Source organism: Terrapene carolina, unplaced genomic scaffold, assembly GCF_002925995.2.
Source record: "Terrapene carolina triunguis isolate 2854851 unplaced genomic scaffold, T_m_triunguis-2.0 Scaffold23, whole genome shotgun sequence".
Lineage (NCBI taxonomy): Eukaryota > Metazoa > Chordata > Testudines > Emydidae > Terrapene > Terrapene triunguis.
This window is the reverse complement of record NW_020664374.1, coordinates 12,849,376-12,869,178: the sequence shown is the minus strand read 5'-3', so window position 1 is coordinate 12,869,178 and position 19,803 is coordinate 12,849,376. Positions and strand designations below refer to the sequence as shown.

The window sequence follows — 19,803 nt, the reverse complement described above, 5'->3', positions numbered from 1 at the left end:
TGTCATGCCTCATGGGAGTTGTAGTTTGGATTCATTATGCTCCCAGTCTTTTCTGTTGGCTAGGCTTTCTGGCCAGGCTGCATCTTCAATGATGCACCACTCTTTCCCCTGTTGGTGAAGGGTGGGGATACGCCCTAGGAATCCCTGGCCGTGGTTCATCATGGGAATAGTAGTCTGGTCAGAGAGCCAGGCTCATTCAGGAAGTATGCTAGCATAAGGTGTTTGAACTTCAAGTCCCATGAGGCATGGCAGAGCCATTTTGAATCAAAATACATTTGGTTTTCAGCCAAAAACTGTCTGTTTCTTCAACAAAATACCAATTTTTTTCATGAAAAGCAGGCACTTTTCACACACTTTTTTTTTAGTTGCAAACCCAGTTTCCCATTGTAAAACAACTTTTATGGAAATTTTTAGACCAGCACTACTCTAAAGCTGTTCTTTTATTCCCTTGGGGCCACTGGAGAGTGGGTTGACCCTTTGCATAACCTCCTTCACTTCTCTGGAGTGGGGGTTAGGTTGCCAACTCTGACTGAAGCTATTCCCGGAGTTTTTTTTTTTTTCCTAACAGGATGTAATGTCATTTTCTTAAAATATCCTATTAAAATCTCCCAGATTTCTTTCAATACTCACCAGGAGATCAATGCTGATTCTGGGAGACTCCAGGTCAATCCTGGAGGGTTGTCAACCCTAGTGGGGCTCTGGACTGGTTCTTGGAATTTTGCACAATTCAAAATTAGTGAAAAGTTATATAGTGCACATTCACAAAAATGAAGTTTTCAACTTTTAGAACTTTGATGAGACTACTTTAATAATTTTAAAGTGATATTATTTACTTACTGAGGTCTAGCCACATATTCAGTTTCAAGTCTTAAGGATAAATAATTTTGAGTCTGAATGCGAAAGAACCAAATCTAAATAATGGGGAAAGTGTATTTTCTTGTTCACAGAACTCGTAAATGGCTAGCTGGATTTTGCTCAAAGTTTAGGGTTAGACTCTGCTGGTAAAATTTCACCCCAAATGGAAAACTTTTCAGAAAGGTAGGAGCCACTTGTAAAAAAAAAAAGCAGTTTGGAGTGTAAGAACCCTTCTCAAATATAATGATGTCTCAAACAAGGAATGTAATGATAAACTCATCTAGATATAGTGACATTCTCCAAAAATACCTCGAAATGTAGACTGTTAGCTATTGAATGTGATGGGATCTTTATTTAAGCCAAAAGGTATTAATACATTGGAACCTATGAGTGATTAGGAAGGAGTTCTTTTTTCTTTTTTTCTTTTGCTGTTAAGATGTATTTCCAGCTTCTAGTAACTGGATTACAAGTTCAAGGTGAAGATGATAGCTTTCATAGTTAATCATTTCAGTAAGGGTTGCTAAATTGAATGATTCACTGCAAATCTGTTTTATCTTTCTGCAGTCAACATAGAAAAGTTGATAGCATAAAAGTCTTGTGTGATTATTGGGCTCTGTATGCAAAGGCACCACAATACGCACCAGAGAGATGATAGTTCCACTATATATGACCTTAACTGAAATATTGTGCCCAGTTCTGGATATTTGAATAACAGAATTATAGAAATTGGAGAAAATTCAAAGACTAACAAGAAAAGATGAATTAGATGGAGAAGGCTTTTTAGGAAAGATTTAAAACACTAAATACGTATAGCTTAGCTAAATGATAACAAGCAGGGGATGTAATCATTGACTACAATAATCTGAACGGGTGAGATAAATTGTTTAGTTGAAACTTCCATGGTTTTGGCTGAGTTTGAGGTTTAAACAGTCTTTTAGGGCATATTTCAAAAAGGTTGGTGTTCAACCTTAATTGCAGCGGAATTAAGTTGTTGCTTGGCTAGTTTGTGTATGCGTATACTACTCTCCTTTACTGAATGGTCTTAGAACTTCTCAGCTGTGTTTCAAAGGCTTTTATTTAGCTATAGATATAACAGAGTCTCCTTTAAACCAAGTTGTAGGACCATATGCTTTTGGGGCTTGCCTGAAAGCCATTGAAGTCAATGAATTTTAATGGGCTTTGGATCATGCTCTTGGATGGAAGGATCTGTTTCTCTCTTTAATGTTTCTGTGCATGAATTAGTGACCATAGTGTGCATCATAGTGAAAAACCATGCAGTCCTAACTGGCTCTATAGGCTGTTACAATAGAATACTTAGTGAAGTTGAAAGGTAATTTACTGGAAAGCAGTTTATAGTGTAAAGCACATGGCATATTTGAAAATGTTGACCTAGGTTGGGTCTTCTGAAGGAGGACAGGTCTTTATTGATAAGTTTGGGGAAAATGTTCCACACATACAGAGGAATGTGGAAGGATGCATGAAGATGCTTGGGGCGGAAGTGGAGAACGAGGTGATTGAGGCTGGCATTAATAGTATAGCAGAGAGGTCAGGCATCCTTCTAAGGTAGTCAGTTCCTTAATTATTTTTCAAGCAGCCTCCTCTCCTACCCGAAGTCAAACTTTATGTTGATATCCTTTAAACAAAAGCAATACGTAAGATACACAACCAGTTAAGAGCTAAGGTGTAAAGGACACTAACATTACAGTTAGGTATTTTCAGAGCATTTCAATTTCAATAAATTGATATTTTCTGACAGAAAAACATTCTGTTGGAAGATTTTGAGCCAGCTCTAATGTAATGATTTATACTCTCAGTCTGAGGTTTTATATGAATTATGACTGCATGCTGGCTCTTTGTCTAATGACAGCTTACCATTGGTTGCATAATACCCAAAGGGCTCAAGTGGGATGTTGGTGCCTTGGCCTCGTGAAACAGGGCTGACGTGAAACTTGAGTGGTGCATAGGCCTAGTGCTGCACAGGGATGAATTTTACCCTATGCAAACAGTGAGGCATTATTGCCTCTGTTGCGCCTCCTTTTCAATGTCTGAATTGTCAAATTGCCTTCCTGAGAGGGCAGGGTTCTTTTACAACAAAAAGAAGGATGTTTTTTACAGGGTCACTGATGATATGAAGCTATATATTCTGTATGGATAAGGTGATTTCAAATTTTCTAGTGTTCTCAAGGCAGCGTTGGAGGATAGTGTTAACAACATTTGGGTATATATCCATCTTTTCCAATGTTGTTGATTTTAAAAATATTTTACTTTAGCTTTAAAGTATCCTGGGTTTCCAATTTTAAAATGTGATTTTCTCCTTCAGTGTTATTTTAATCTCTTTTCCCTCAAATTGCTGATGTGCATTAACAGTCTTAACGGTGCGGCTTTGCCTGGGGTGGGCTCTGAATTTGATTAGGAGCCATAAAAACAACCTTTTATTTCAGTACCAATGAACTTGATGATGATATACAATCAGTCAATCCCTGTGAACTGGAATCTTTGTCTTCCTTTTGTTGGGAGAGCAGTTCTATGAGGTAAAGTCATATCAGCTGAGAAACAAAGGTGTCATTTATAGTGGTGATTTGGTAAGTTGCCACGTGGAATAGAACTGCAATCAACATAACTGGTGATTCAGAGTTTTTTAATTAGACTTCCTCCTCCTCCCACCTTCATTTTATAAATGGCAGTATAGTACTCATAGACTGTGAATACAACAGACTTTATTTAGGAAGCAAAATCTTTATCAAGGAATTTTTCCCCTAGCAAACCATAAAATATTTAGCTTCTGTGTTGCTTTTGTTTAAAAGATGTTTGGGGTATATGTTTTGCTTGTTAGGGCAGAGGAGGTTTAGAAAGCAATTTTAAAAAAAACCTATCTGTCTTGGAAGGACAGAGAAAACATCAAATGCTTCTTAACATGCTCAAAGTGATTTTACCAGATGCTTCCAACATTCTTTGGTCTATTCCTAATAAGGAAAGCTTGCACAGTTACAGTCCAGTTATGAGTTTGTACAGCCATGTGGAAGAAGGTTTTTTTTTTTTTTTAATGGGGGAGGGAGAGGAGGGAGACATGCCCCTTCTTAACCACTCCTTGTACTTCTTCAAAACAATCCCATTGAAATAAGAAGCAGGGAATCCAGTTGCAATTTGTCTGCTTCTCTCCCTCTGTCACTCGCTCTCACACACACGCTCACTGAACTTGCTGAGCTTACTTTGAAGCAGTCAAATGAAAAGATTATTTTATTTTATTTTATTTTTGGTTTCCTAAGATTAATGATAGTAGAAGTCTCTGGGAACAAAAGGTATGGTGGGAGTCAGAGTTGCTCCAGCTGGACTATTTCTCAGACACTTGATACATAGTTTCAGGAAAACTGCATTATTTTTTACAAAAATTCTAAATCGAGTTCTTGTTCCAAGTGTGGTTTGATCAAATTAGAAAAGACACCGGAGACGCAGCAGAATTTAGTTAATGGGTAAGCAAACAAAATGTGTATATATGTAGTGTGCTAGAGATAACTGTAATGGAGTGTTTGTGATGACTCTAACTTACTACATTTTAATTTTTATTTGCTGTAGCTAAATTTTAAGAAAACAAACACTTCTTGCTTAGTAAGAAAAAAATTGGCACTTAGTTTGTGCCTACCACTTACCAAGCTCTGAAATCTATTCCATCAACAAACTAAAGGCTCTCAAAGACCTTTTATTTTTAGATTAGTTTCATGATCTTGCATGTTTTCATAGTTAGCCTGAGAGGAGCAAAATCCATGTAATGATCGGTGCCATTGTATGTTTCAATTGATTTTGTTTAAATGGCTTAATCAGATGCTGAGCTGCTTTGAAATCTGTGTAAGTTTATTGTTTTTCTAAGTGTGCGTGAAGGTTCTGTAACCCCAAAATATACAATTATAATTGCATAGATTCCTTTATGCAAAACACCATATCCTGTAAGCCTTGTGTTTTATAGACTAGCTAAACTGCCTTCATGTCTCTCTAAATTCCAGTTAGTTGCAATGATTTGTAGTGTAGAATAAGAGCTGTTCATCTGTTGGCTCAGTCCTGGAGGAGCTTGTAACTCTAGCAATTGTTTCTGTTTTTCATAACATTGGGAACTTATGGGCTAATTTTCCCTCTCCCCGTCCAAAACAAATGAGCTGCTTAAAGCAAAGAATGAAATTGCAGCCGAGTTAGCAGGCACACAGTCTGAATTTGGAGTACCTGAGATTAGAGGGTAATTTATAAAAGATTCCTCTCTTGATACTTCCTGCTGATGTATAATGTTTTTATTTGTATTTATTTTTAATTTTCCATGTTGTTTTTATGGAACTATAACCTATTTACTGAAAAGAAAATCAAGGAACACTATATCGGCTTTAGTGTCAGAGCAAATATTTGTACAGTGAGCCATCAATCTAGTTTAGCGTCCTGTGTCCATAACTGCAAATAAGCAGATACAATTTTGTAAACATGTTTTCACCAAGTAACACGGAAGTGGTGACCTTTCATATGTGCTGCATGGTTCCCAAATGCAGGAGAAATCAGCCCAAAGGGAGCCAGCACTAATCCAATGCGTAAACAAGGGCAAACTGATGAAATGGGAGCACTTGTGAGTGCCCATCAACCTTCACTCTATATTCCGTAAATTTGCGCTAATGGCCACTGTTATGATTTTCAGTTTAAGTTCTGCTCTGAGAGGGGTTTTTTGAGCAGTGTAATCATTAAAGCATCTGCTTGTTGTGGTTGGGAATTGGAATACAGAAGATATGGCAGTGCCAAATATTGGAATACATTGGGTCCTTGTCAAAAGGTTGCAACTGACTACTCAGAGTGTTACAATTCTGAGTTGTTATCCAAGAGCCTCCTACTTTATAAATCAATGAGCAGGACAGGGCAGGTTGGGGGGATGTGAGAAGGAGAGAGAACGCATGAGCAGTATAGGTGTGAGAACAGTCTGTGAAACAAAGATGAATGGGTGGAGCAGTTATGTAGCACATGAGTTGAAAAATTCTTCATCTGTAAGAGGTATTTATTTATTTTTCAATGTAAGAAGTATGCCTGTTACCAGTTCTAGGTATCTCTACTGTACATCTGTTGTAAAATAATTGTAACATGAGTGAATAACAACAGAAACTCAAATGGACTCAAAGAAAACTCCCCTTATCATAAAAACCTCCCTCAAAACTCAGCCCCCCACTCCCGCAACTCAGAGGAAAGCCTGATGCAATAGATAGACCTTGCAACAGGCCTGAAGGTCAGCAAAACTTAAAATCTTTCGGAGAGAAATTGCAGAGTTCAGTTGCAGCTGGAAACAAACTGGAAGCTAGTCAACTGCGGAGCAACTGATATAATATGCTACTTATGAGCGGTAGTGTAAGTGAGTAGCCATGTACCCTTTCAAGCTGAAGTTTCCAGTTATCTTCAAAATTGGCCACATTTACAGGGCATTGCAGAAATCCAGTCTGGATGGAATGCATAACCTATAATGTTGGGGCACAGTAGATCTAGTTTAAAAATTCATGAAACTTTTTCCCATCAAAAAATGCTCTTTTGTTGAAACCACTGTGTTTTGTGAAAAATACTGGTTTCAACAAAAATGTTGTCAGGAAGGTTTCTCAGGTCGCAGATGAGAATGCAAGAGACACCAGAATAGCCTGGTTGCTAGGGCACTCACTCGAGAGGTGGGAGGTTCAAGTCTCTATTCTTCCTGAATCATAGCAGGCACCTGGGTTCCCTACATCTCAGGCAAGTGCCTGAACTACCGGGCGCTTGGGGTGGATCTCTTGCACTAGTGCTTTTTTGCAAAAAATTTCAGAAGGTCTCATTTTTGTTCTGCCATAGAAGAAAAACAAATTTTGGAATCAGTTTTTTTCCACCCCCTCACAAAACAGAATTGTTTTCCAGCCAGCCCTAGCATATAGATTAGCACTATAGCTTTTTCATTTGACCAACAAATTAATTTTTATTTTAAGTCCAAAGGTCTTTTCTTTAAACGATGGCAGATTTTACATAAAGTATTGTTTTGAATCAGGTGAGCTGTCGCTGATACAGTACAAAGAAGCTTCAAAGGTTGCTAAAAAGTTGAGTGATCCAACATTTTATTGTAATGGATCAGGTAGGAGAAAAAGTGTAGCTATAATCGTTTTTAATGCAACTGAGTTATAGCAGGGACTAAATTGGCAAATGCAGATTGTTTTCATTTATAAATTTGTTCTGCTAAATAGAGATGCGTGAACAGTGCACAGATATCCCTGTATATAAATACACACAGCAGTACATACACATTGCTAACTCATCCAATCTTATTGTGAGTCTTGTGATATTTGATGTTTTTCTTAAAGGCCCAGCTCTTGGAGTCATGAGATTACATGAAAATCTCAGCTTTCATTTTGTTTAAAAATTTAAGTTTCTAATCCAGGTGATTGCAGATAAAAACTTGAAAACATGAACCCTTAGGCTCAAAAGCCTGAAAGTAAATAAAGAACTCTAAATGTACTAATTTTAAAATCTCATGACTTTTAAAACTTGATTTTGGCAATATTGTGCACACACATGATAAAAGCAGGTTAGCTAGGTCCTGTTTGTATGGGTTGCCAATTCTTCCCCACTGAATATAGTAATATTGGAGATCATACTTCTTGCTCCAAGAAAGATCTTGGAGTCATTGTGGCTAGTTCTCTGAAAACATCACTCAATGTGCAGCGGCAGTCAAAAAAGCGAACAGAATGCTGGGAATATTTAAGAAAGGGGTAGATAATAGGACAGAAAATATGTTGCCTCTATATAAATCCATGGTACGCCCACATCTCGACTACTGTGTGCAGATGTGGCTGCCCCATCTTGAAAAAGATATATTGGAATCGGAAAAGGTTCAGAAAAGGACAAAAAAAAAATGATTAGGGGTATGGAATGGCTTCTGTATGAGGAGAGATTAATAAGATTGGGACTTTTCAGCTTGGAAAAGAGACAGCTAAGGGGAGATATGATTGAGGTCTATAAAATCATGACTGGTGTAGGGAAAGTAGATAAGGAAGTGTTGTTTACTACTTCTCATAACACAAGAACGAGGGGTCACCAAATGAAATTAATAGGCACATTTAAAACAAATAAAAGGAAGTATTTCTTCACACAATGCACAGTCAACCTGTGGAACTCCTTGGCAGAGGATGTTGTGAAGGCCAAGACCATAATAGGGTTAAAAAAAGAACTAGATACATTCATGGAGGATAGGTCCATCAATGGCTATTAGCCAGGATGGGCAGGAATAGTGTCCCTAGCCTCTGTTTGCAAGAAACTGGGAATAAGCGACAGGGGATGGATCACTTGATGATTACCTGTTCTGTTCATTCCCTCTGTGGTACCTGGCACTGGCCACTGTCAGAAGACAGGATACCTTTGTTCTGACCCAGTAGGGCCGTTCTTATGGTGAGCCAGGACCCACAGAGGTTGAAGAGTTCACATTACTAACATTTTAAAATGGAAACTTCAACACTTTGACATTTAATAAAGAACTATTACCCAATTATATATAGACAGAAGAGTGCCATTAAAAATTCAACATTTGCCAACACCTTCTAAACAGAGGGGATCTAAGGCCATGTCTAAACTAGCGAGTGTACAGTGCGCAGCTGTACTGCTGTAAGATTGCTTATGTAGCCACTCTATGCCAACGGGAGAGAGCTCAACCACCTCCATGAGCAGCAGTAGCTATGTCAGCGGGAGAAACTCTCCCACCGATATAGCACTGTCTAGACTGGCGCTTCTGTCGATGTAACTTATGTCACTCAGGGGAGTGTTTTTTCATACCCCTGAGCAACGTGGTAATGTAGACTAAGACACTATGGCTGTTTTCCTGTTTAAAGGTAAAGACATAACAGTGGTATCTCAGATACCCCTGTTTGGAGGTGATTGATAAATACTGACTTTCATAATGGTGACCACTCTCTCTTGTTCTGAAAGTAAAGTATGTGCTTTAGTTGTATAGGACCAGATTCAAGCTTAAGAAAATTGACGTCAGATAATGTATCAGCTTTGATGTATTGAAAAACATCAATTCCGTTGTTACAAGAGTGACTCAGATAATAATGATGAATAACCATTCAAAGCAGGGGGCTGCCCTATGAAGAGATGAATTCTCCCATCTACTGCAATGAGCTTTCCTGGTTGAGCCAGCTTTGTTGAATTTGATCATTGTTTTGAAATTTATTATTATAAACAAATGTTAGATCCGACAAGAGGGTCACAAATATTTGGTCAGTTCAGATGGAGTCTTCAGAAGCCTTGAATTATCTTTATGCTAAGGCTTAACAGTAGTAGATACAGGCTGTATCTATTTTACACCATAAACAGTTTTGTCTGGAAATGGAAGGATCATATCAGAAAACTTCTCAATTATGCATTTAGCCCATAATTGCCCTCTGTGATGAAAATGTTTTTACTTATAAACTTGAAGAAACAATTCAGGGCAGTCTGATGACTTCGGGAAATCATTGACAAAGACAGTGGGAAATCACTTTTCCCCTTGTCTGGGCTACTATAACCTCTGGGAGTATGCTCCCAAATCCCTTCTTTATCCTTATACTAATGTTAGTGGGACACTTTTTTCCTGATGAGTGAAAGCCAACAACTATGATATTTATCTACCCTGGGGCTGGGTCGTATCATCTTGCTTAGTGATGTATTTCTGGTGTGGGTGTGAATTCATTCTCCTCTGTGGGTGATGTCAGCATTCCAGTATTCTACACATGTTGTCTTGCTATGCAGAACTTAGCAACGTGTATCCTGTATTCATCTGATTCCAGTTGGCAGTTCAGAGCATTTACCAAGAGAGGAAGATAACTCTGTGTGTGTGTGTGTATTTTAAAATTGTCACATTCAAACTAATTACTGTTTGAAAACTATTGACAACTAAAACAATAGATTGTAAAGTGTGATCTTTTGCCAAATCTAATGGATTTCCCTAGCAGAATGTACAAAATATTAATCTGTGTATTGTGTTTAGGTAAAATATTTATGTAGCTCCATAGGGTGAGATAAATCAATATCAGCACAGAACTTCAAAGTGTAATAATGTCATAAGAAAGGTATTGATTGCAAAAACTCTGATCATAATGGGAGACTCTGTACTAGGATGTTTATAACACAATGTTAAATTTTGTGGGTAAAACACTGGCTCCATTGAAGTCTATAGAATTTTTGCTATTGACTTCCAACAGGGTCAGGATTTCACCCTGTCTGTTGAAGTCGTTAGTAAAGTCAGACTTTCATATTGAATAATAATTAAGAGTCCCGGTGCTTAGTGTATTGGTTTTCAGACTTTTAAGCAGGTCTGTTTCTGGGCTATGTAGTATTCCTTAGTTTCCCACATTTTATTATTATAATGCAGTCTCAGCATTCAGAAGAGTTTCCATCATTCCTTGATCTCCCGCTATGCTGGGGACAGTATGGCACCCTGCACAATCAAGAGCAGCCTGAGTGCTCTAAGTTGCACCAGCTTGTAACAGCTCCCAGGGGATACCCAGAGTTCTGAGCATTCCTCATTGCCCCCTATGCAGGGGGAAGCTAAGAGAGAGTGATATCAAAAAAGACCACCACCTTTACACCACCCAGTCATTCCTGCACACTTGGAGAATCCCAAAAGGAAAAACTTACGATAGCTTTAAGTACCCAGTGGGACAGAGGATTTGGTCCTTAATGTTCATTTAGTGCTATAATGGACATTTAGTGATATTTACTCCTCCCTTTTCTTAATTCTTCATTCGCTTCCTATTTTACGTCTAGTATACTGATTTTACGTGGTAGGACTAAAGTTGTGCTGGAATTAATTGCTTTCTTTTATGTATTTTTATTGGTCCATACAAATGGCAACAACTGGAAAGTGAGGAAAAGAGGGATTAGATGTACAAACGAGAAAGCTGAGTCGGGGGACTATAAACTGTCAAAATCTAAAGTTGCTATGGTTGAGAGGCCTGGAAACAATTTTAGAAGGATTTGAAATAAATTACCAATGTAAGTGAAAGGTTTACAAAGTGGCAGTTGTATACTTAGTTTCCCAAGCTTATAGAAGTAATTAAGGAAAGAAAGTTAAAACTATAACTTGTAACACTATATCTAGCATGTGCCATGTTTTCCACAATATAATTTTTATAATGTGCAAAAATATTTAATTCTTTTACAGTGAATACACTTCTAAACACTACTACGGTCGGCGAAGCATTGCTAGTTCAGGAGAAAAACCAAACCGGCATAATTGCTTTTGATCTTAAGTATCTCAAGTGGACTTGAACAAATGACTAATTAAAAGTACAGCTAATAGTAACAGTCTTTGTTGTATACCCTGTAACATAAACATGGCAGGGAGTAAAGCCATTCCCTATTACAATAATGCTGTAGTATAAAATCATCATTCCAATCTTATATCAAAATTATTATTTATAGTTTCTAATATGACTAGGGGCCATATCCGGCACTCTGTGCACACCTCAGATTCCTGGTGGTTGCACCTGCTACATGTTTTAAACCCACAATCTGTCGCTGTAGGTAATTAATAACTTAAATCCTGATCCTGGATCACCTGAAGAATTTGTCAGTGAGAGTGAACAGGATCACTAGAGCCCTGCAAATCTGCAGATATCTGCTTCATATCTGCGGATATCCGCATCTGCAGATACAGCTATCCGCAGACCAGGTTTGCGGATCGCGGATGGAGGCGGATCTAAATTTTATATATAGAGCCCTGCAAATCTGCAGATATCCACTTTACATCCGCGGACCATGTTTGCAGATCAGATGCAGATACAATTTTTTCATCCACACAGGGCTCTAAGAATCAGGACTTAGGTTAATGATTGCCTACATTGACTTGGGAGGACGGGGGACGGGGCACGGATGTGGAGGAGAGGTTAAAAGATGTAGGATAAAATTTTCAGTAGTAATGTAGGCACTCAGTCTCCTAAGTACTTTCAGAAATTTTACCCATAATAGAAATTTGTTCGAAACATCTTTGCAAAATGGAAACTGGTTTCCTATTAAAAGGCTATGCTCGAGGTTGGGATAATATTTACAATGAACTTGGGAAGGATGGCAGATTTTCAAAAGCAGAAAGTGGAGTTAGGCACTTGTCTTCCTTATGCTAAGTAAGTCATCTGCTCTGGTTTTTTATTGATTTTTCTGACAAACTGCTCATTTATGAGGAGAAAATGGGTTGAATGTTGGTTGAAGGGCCATAAGGAAAATATAATTGAAGCTGGGGACTGGTAGGAGATGTGAGTTATGGAGGGAGATGAGGTGATTAATGGGTGGAGGATATAGCGATGGGGTTTCAGTGTGCTTAAGATTTAAAAAAAATCAACAGAAAAATTTTACAACTAACAAGATATGTCCTGTCACCACCCTGATCACTTTCCTTCTATGTTGTATCCTTTGCCTTTCTAGCTTGTCCTCTCCTGTATTTAGAAAATGTCTAGCACACTTTGGGCAATACTACAATTGGGCTTGTCTACGCAGGGAAAAAGTCCTCAGTACCTAGTGTACACTAGCTACTCCACATAACTCCTAAGGGCATGTCTACACTTGCCATTTAAAGCGGAAAAAGTCCCTTTTTTGTGCAAAAACCATGGAAGCGTCTGCACTTGCCAATGACTTTTTGCGGTGAAACTCAGAAGTTTCACCGCAAGAAGAAAGCTACCTCCATGAGAGGTGTACAGCTCTTACCGGTGATGCTTTCGTGGTGATGTGCAAGTGAAGACATTTTCTTCCTCTTTACATAGCTTTGAGCCTCGGGAGGATATCCCACAGTGCCTAGGTGACCACTCTGGCCAGCAGCTCTGCTGCTCTGATGCCAGGTAAACAGACATCCACCCCTCCCCCTGTAATGCCCTGGGAACGTTGGAGCAATGCTGAGCTGCTGTAGCTGATCAGTGTTTGCGGAGAGGAGGCTGTGCAGGGACCCAGGATGCCGCGCGATCAGCCCCGCCCCCTTCCCACAAGACCCATTGACAAAATGGAGAGAGCTACACTGTGGGATAGGTGCCCTAGGGCGCTGCTCTCATCTGCAATGGAAGTGCTGCTAATGTAGACACTCTCTGATGCCTGAGGAATTAAGCGAGTACACAAACCAGTGCTTTACTTTCACCAGTTCCCTATCACCAGTGAAACTTTCAGCACAAAAACTCTGCAGGCGTAGACATATGCTAAGAGTGCCTTTTGCGTGCATTAGCTTAATGCACCTTGGAAATGTGCTAAGCTAAACCACCTAAAGGCACTTTCAGTGTGCAGAAGAGTGTTCACTTCAGGCATTAGTATGGAGTAGCTAGTGTACTTTAAATTAACATCATAGCTTACTGTGCACTAACATCTCCATGTAGACAAACACTTTATAACAAATTAAGTAAAGTGTGCATGCCTATGTATTTGTAAAGTATACATATTCAACAGCGAGTAACTGAGCTAAGTCCTTGGAAGATGCTCCGGGTAGGGGGAGAGGAATCGTCCACAGTAGCTGGCTGTGGTGCCTCTCCAAGGAGACACTTCACCCAATGTCTGGATCACTTCAAGTGTGCCTCCCCAGATGGATGGGAGTAAAATAGGTTGATATGTGCAGTTTTCCTGGCCTGTTCTTTGCCTCTCCCCTACATGGCCCCGGTCTGCAGCACAGGAGGCGCTCCCAGAGCTGTGCCTTGCACTGTGTGAATCCCAAGAATCTTATTCCCCTCCTTACACAGCAGACCTGCTCTTGTTCTACTGCCAAGGTCTGTCTCTGCAGAGGCAGAAGTTGGTCCTAGTAGACAGTTACATTTGATAGTTTTGTAGGAAGTCTGAGAAGATAGTGGTCAGTACTTCTCATTATTATTAGTAGAGTCCTGCGTGGATACAAAATGTATATCTGTGGATGCGGATATCCACGGATATAAAGCGGATATCTGTGGAGCTGCAGGGCTCTACCAGGAACCGCAGCGGGCAGCTCCTCTGGCATGTCTGTAATGCCCCCAGCCCTGCCAACTGGGGTGGGCATCATGCTCACCGGCAGCTGTCCCTGGTCACACTAGTGTGTTCAAGATTTAGAGATTATAAAGCCAGAAATTACCATTGGGATCATCTAGTCTCAGCTCAAACAACACCCCCCCCCCCACGTTCTTTAGGAATCCTAATGTTTTTGCAACAATAATAGATAAATGTTTTCAGGTAGAAATTATGTGGTGGGTTTTTGTTTTGTTTTGGGTTTCTTGTAGGGCTGTCGATTAATCGCAGTTAACTCACGCGATTAACTCAAAAATTAATTGTGATTAAAAAAATTAATCGTGATTAATCGCAGTTTTAATCACACTGTTAAAAAATAGAATACCAATTGAAATTTATTAAATATTTTGGATGATTTTCTACATTTTTGTATACATTGTATTGTTGTAATTTAAATCAAAGTGTATATTTTTATTACAAATATTTGCACTATAAAAATGATAAAAGAAATAATATTTTTCAATTCACCTCATACAAATACTGTAGTGCAGTCTCTTTGTTGTGAAAGTGCAACTTACAAATGTAGATTTTTGTTGTTGTTGCATAACTACACTAAAAAACAAACGTAAAATTTCAGAGCCTACCAGTCCATCCAGTCCTACTTCTTGTTCAGCCAATCGCTAAGACAAACAAGTTTGTTTCCATTTACAGGAGATAATGCTGCCCTCTTCTTATTTACAATGTCACCAGAAAGTGAGAACCAGGCATTTGCATGGCACTTTTGTAGCCGGCATTGCAAGGTATTTACGTGCCAAATATGCTAAACATTCGTATGCTCCTTCATGCTTCGGCCACCATTCCAGAGGACATGCTTCCATGCTGATGACGTTCATTTAAAAAAAAAGAGTTAATTAAATTTGTGACTGAACTCCTTGGGGGAGAATTGTATGTCCCCTGCTCTGTTTTACCCGCATTCTGCCATATATTTCGTGTTATGGCAGTCTCGGATGATGACCCAACCCATGTTGTTCATTTGAAGAATACTTTCACTGAAGATTTGATAAAATGCAAAGAAGAGATTTCTAAAGAGATTTGTGAGATTTCTAAAGATAGCTACAGCACTCGACCCAAGGTTTAAGAACCTGAAGTGCCTTCCAAAATCTGAGAGGGATGAGGTGTGGAGTATGCTTTCAGAAGTCTTAAAAGAGCAACACTCTGATGCGGAAACTACAGAATCTGAACCTCCAAAAAAGAAAATCAACCTTCTGCTGGTGGCATCTGACTCAGATGATGAAAATGAACACGCATCAGTCCGCACTGGCTTTGGATTGTTATCGAGCAGAACCCGTCATCAGCATGGATGCATGTCCCCTGGAAGGTGGTTGAAGCATGAAGGGACATATGAATCTTTAGCGCATCTGGCACATAAATCTCTTGCCACGCCACTACAGCAGTGCCATGAGAACGCCTGTTCTCACTTTCAGGTGACATTGTAAACAAGAAGTGGACAGCATTATCTCCTGCAAATGTAAACAAACTTTTTTGTCTGAGTGATTGGCTGAACAAGAAGTAGGACTGAGTGGACTGGCATGCTCTAAATTTTACATGGTTTTATTTTTGAATGCAGTTTTTTTGGTACATAATTCTACATTTGTAAATTCAACTTTCATGATAAAGAGATTGCACTACAGTACTTGTATTAGGTGAATTGAAAAGTACTATTTCTTTTGTTTTTTTACAGTGCAAATACTGTAAAGTGAGCAGTGTACACTCTGTATTCTGTATTGTAATTGAAATCAATATGTTTGAAAATGTAGAAAACATCCAAAAATATTTAAATAAATGGTATTCTATTGTTGTTATTATTGCGATTAATCACGATTAATTTTTTTAATTGCTTGACAGCCCTAGTTTTTTGCATAGATTAATTGATTCTGGGAAAACAAAGATGGCATTTCAAAGGTCAGGACTGTCCAAGAAGTGAATTTTTAAGGAAAGGGTCCTGTGTTGTTTTTTTACCAATAAAAGAGAAGGGTATGTTTGTTTAAACTGTGCATATGATGCTTCATGTTTTTCCACTTGATTTCCTGTAGGGTGACTTCACGTGGAACAGCATGTCAGGACGCAGTGTTCGGCTGAAGTCAGTTCCCGTTCAAAGCCTTTCGGAGTTGGAGCGTGCCCGACTACAGGAAGTGGCTTTTTATCAGTTGCAGCAGGACTGTGACCTAGGTTGTCAGATTACTATTCCCAAAGGTAAGGCTCCATCAATTATTTCTATTTAGAATGGTGAAAGTTTAAACATCTGTTTGGTAAACCACAAACTACATGTCACAGTAACATGGGAAGAAAAATATAGTATGTTGGTCACTGCTTGGCATGATCATATATTACATTTTTCCTTGATCATAACAACCGTGTTGTAAGTTATCAAGATTTGCAAAGTAACTAGTGATTTTGAGTGCCTCAGTTTATGGGTATCCAACTGAGAAACCTTAAAAGGTCCTAGTTTTCAGAATCGTAGAATCATCAGACTGGAAGGGACCTTCAGAAGTCATCTAGTCCAGTCATGGCAGGACTAAGTATCATCTAGATCAGTGGTCCCCAATCTTTTTGTGGCCAGTAGCACATTCATGTTTTCAGAAGAGTGTGGCGGGCGCCAACAATTTTTCAAGGCTTATTTTGTATTTGTACATTAAATAATACGAAAATCATCATATTTAATATTACATAATATATGAATCCAGAGAGAAGAGAGAAGCCGGAGAGAAGCCATGAGGACAGAGAACAGTGGCGCCCGCAGCCCTGGAGTTCTCTGTCCCCGGCAGATGCGGGGCCGTGGCTTCTCTCCCCTGCTGGGCACTAGGCGGGCCCCGCGCCTGCCAGGAACAGAGAACACCGTGCCCGCAGCCTGAGTTTTCTGTCCCTGTCAGGTGCAGGGCTGCGGCTTCTCTCCCTTGCTGGGCACTAGGTGGGTGCACATAAATGCCATGGCACCCGCAGGCACTGTTATGGGGACCACTGCAATAGGTGGACCGTGGGCCAAATCCAGATTACCAGACACTTTTGAGTAGACCGCAAAGGTCAAATGGGCTGATGCCAAGCCATGGTTGCGCCATGCCCTCTCCCCAGCGCAGGTTTCCCTCACGGGGGGCTGATGGGTGGGCCGGGCTGCAGGGCGCAGTGTCCCCGGGCAACTGCTTGTGCAGGTACATTCCCTACTCCTGGAGGAATTCTGCACCACTGCACATATGCAGAATTTATGTCCCCTGCAGATTACTTTGCAGAAAAATGACTTTCAGACGGGGAAGCAATGGGAAGCCACAAGAGCAGTCATGCGACCCTCCCCAGCAGTATGTTTTGGGTACTGGTCCTGGCTGGGCTGGGGAGGATGGTACTTCCTCTTCCCCTGCACAGCATCCGGGGCTGTGTCAGACCCACCCCCAGATTTTTCCCCCAGCTGCAGGAAGCTCTGCAAACTCTCCCCACTTCTTGTACCCATTGTTCCTCAGCTGCAGGTGGAAGGATCACTGTACGGGGTGCTGCTGCACATCCGCTCAACCCCCGTGCATCCAGAGCCTCCTGCTGATCCTCACCCCCCCCACCCAGAACCTCCCCCACCGAGCCCCACTGCCCCTTCACCAAGCCCCAACCAGCTGCACCTGGATCCCCACCCCACTGAACCCCACTCCCCCAGCATCTAGATTTCCCCATTAAACCCCCCACACCCAGACCCCCGTGCCGAGCTCTATCCCCCCCACACCTGCTCTCCCGCTGACCTCCAACCACCTTCACCTGGACCCCCGTTCAGAGTCCAATTACCATTGCACTCAGAATCTCCCCCCAAAACCCCTGTGCATCCAGATCCTCCCTGCACCCAGATCCCCTACTGAGCTGCCCGCACCCAGATTGCCCCACACAGAGCCCTCTCAACCCACACCTGGATCCCCCCACACTAAGCCCCTCCACACTTGGATCCTGCCGGGCTGAGTCTGCCTGCCCACACCTGGTGCACCTGGCACAGAGGGACAGGGCTCTTGTGTGTTTCTGGGGCAGGCCCGATCCTTGCACTATGTCAGGGAGCTGCAGAGTGGCCTCCCACCTCTGTGCAGCCAGTGGCCTGTGCTCCCCAGTGCCATGCTGGAGCCTCCACATTTGTTTGACAAATAAAATTTGCAGAATTTTAAAATATTGAGTGCAGAATTTTTAATTTTTTGGCATAGAATTTTAATTTTTTTGGTGCAGAATGCCCTCAGGAGTAATGCCCATTAGCTCCATCATCCGCCAGCCTGCAGGCTGCAGCACAGGGATGGGGCAAGTGGGCCATGTGGGCAAACAAGCAGGTGCTGTTGGGGTGGTGGGAAGTTGTGGGCGATCGGTGGGTTGGGGGAGCTGGGCCACCCGGCCTATCAGGGAAGCAGAGCTGCCAAGCGCCTCTTGGCCAGTCTGCCTGCCCTGCCGCGGGGCCTCAGAGCCTGTCTGGGAGGAGTGACAGAGCCAGGCTCTGGCTCCCTGCCCTGGGGAGGGGGAGAGGCCTGCTGGGAGGTGCAGACTGATGGGCTGCACCAACCGCTTTGCCACCGTGACAGGGAGCAACACTGCCCCCTATCTCAAGAGTGAGGCTGCACATACCCCCGCCAGCACCTCCCAAATACCACCTCCCAGTACACAAACACCCTTCCAACACCACCAAATGCCCCCTCCCAGTACACACACACCTCTCCTGCATCCCCCAAATACCCCTCCCAGTACATGCACACTCCTGCAGCAACCCCGCAAATTGCCCCCTCCAAGTACATTCACCCCCTCCTGCACCCCCCAATACTTCCTCCCAGTACATGCACACTCCTCCAGCAACACCCAAATATCCCCTCCAGCATCCCCCGAACTGTACTCTCCCCTTCAGCTCTTCCCCTCCTCCCCAACTCCCAGCCGGCCGACAGTGTCCTTTATTGGGGAACTTGAAACATAGTAACCCTAAGCTGGGTGTGGGGGGGTAATATGCCTACAATAATTTTATTTGACAAAATCAAAATTAATACTCTTTGTAAACTCAAAACAAATTCAAAGCTTAAACAGTTGTCTGAACGTATTTTAATACTAATATTTCCATCTATTTGATATTTTATTTATGTACTTTGTCAAAGTCTCAGATGTAATTTATTATATCTTTCTTGGAGGTTATTTTTAGGTTATGCAGTGGTTTGATTTTATTTTTCGTTTAATGCACTAAAAATATAAGCAATAGGCCCTGGGTACATTACACAGCATTGTATGTGTTTGTTAAACAGGGGCACTTGCAGGGTGAAAAATGTTTCTCTGGAGTCTGGACCTTGACTATACCTTGACCAAGAAATTTGGACTTTTTGACAAAAAATAATTGACTATGCCTGCAGTAGACCATCTCTAGTCAGCAATGCACTTAACATGTGGTAAAAGTTAAACCTGTTCATAAGTGCTTTGGTGAATAGGGATGGGCTTGAACATGTGCTTAACTGTTTTCCTTAACTGGGGCCTTACAGATATCTGAGATGTGGGGGGCAGTGAAGGACCTCCATGGTCTGATTGCCACTGTGGGAAGCAATGACCCTCCATGTCCTCCTGTATGATGAGGGAGAAGGGATGCAAGGGGGAGTGGGGGGGAGAGAAAGCCAAGCATAAAATCACTTTAAAGTGCATGAGTGTGAAAGATATCTTGAACAGTCTTAAAGTAACCATCATTGGTGCACAGTAATCTACAATTCATGTGAAAAGGAAAATGCAAAAACCAAGAAGCAGCCAATGTGGTTTCATGTGAGATTGGCCAAATGTGAAGTAAAAAAAAACAAACAAACCTGTCATGCAAATAGAGAAGAGAGAGGGAGCTAACCAAGAATATACAAAGACAGTTAAGGCTCGCAGAGTAAACAGTACATCAAGACAGCAACATGATAGCCAAGTGGATTAAGGAGAATAAGAAGGACTTTTACAACTATCAATGGGAATGGAAACACTGGAGTATGT

General features: G+C 41.2%; 1 protein-coding gene across 4 annotated transcripts in view; it reads left to right on the top strand.

Moving 5' to 3' along the window:
- The window catches only part of LOC113406221 (rho GTPase-activating protein 6-like), a 450,389-nt gene that overhangs the window by 349,138 nt on the left and 81,448 nt on the right, over positions 1-19,803 (top strand). For 2 of the 4 annotated variants that reach the window (XM_026649577.1, XM_026649580.1), the window contains exon 2: positions 15,897-16,056. In XM_026649577.1, the coding sequence (XP_026505362.1) occupies positions 15,897-16,056 (160 nt within the window). Of the gene's footprint in view, positions 1-3,998; positions 4,326-10,782; positions 10,855-15,896; positions 16,057-19,803 lie in introns of those variants that run through there. The other 2 variants (XM_026649583.1, XM_026649589.1) reach the window with 2 other exon arrangements.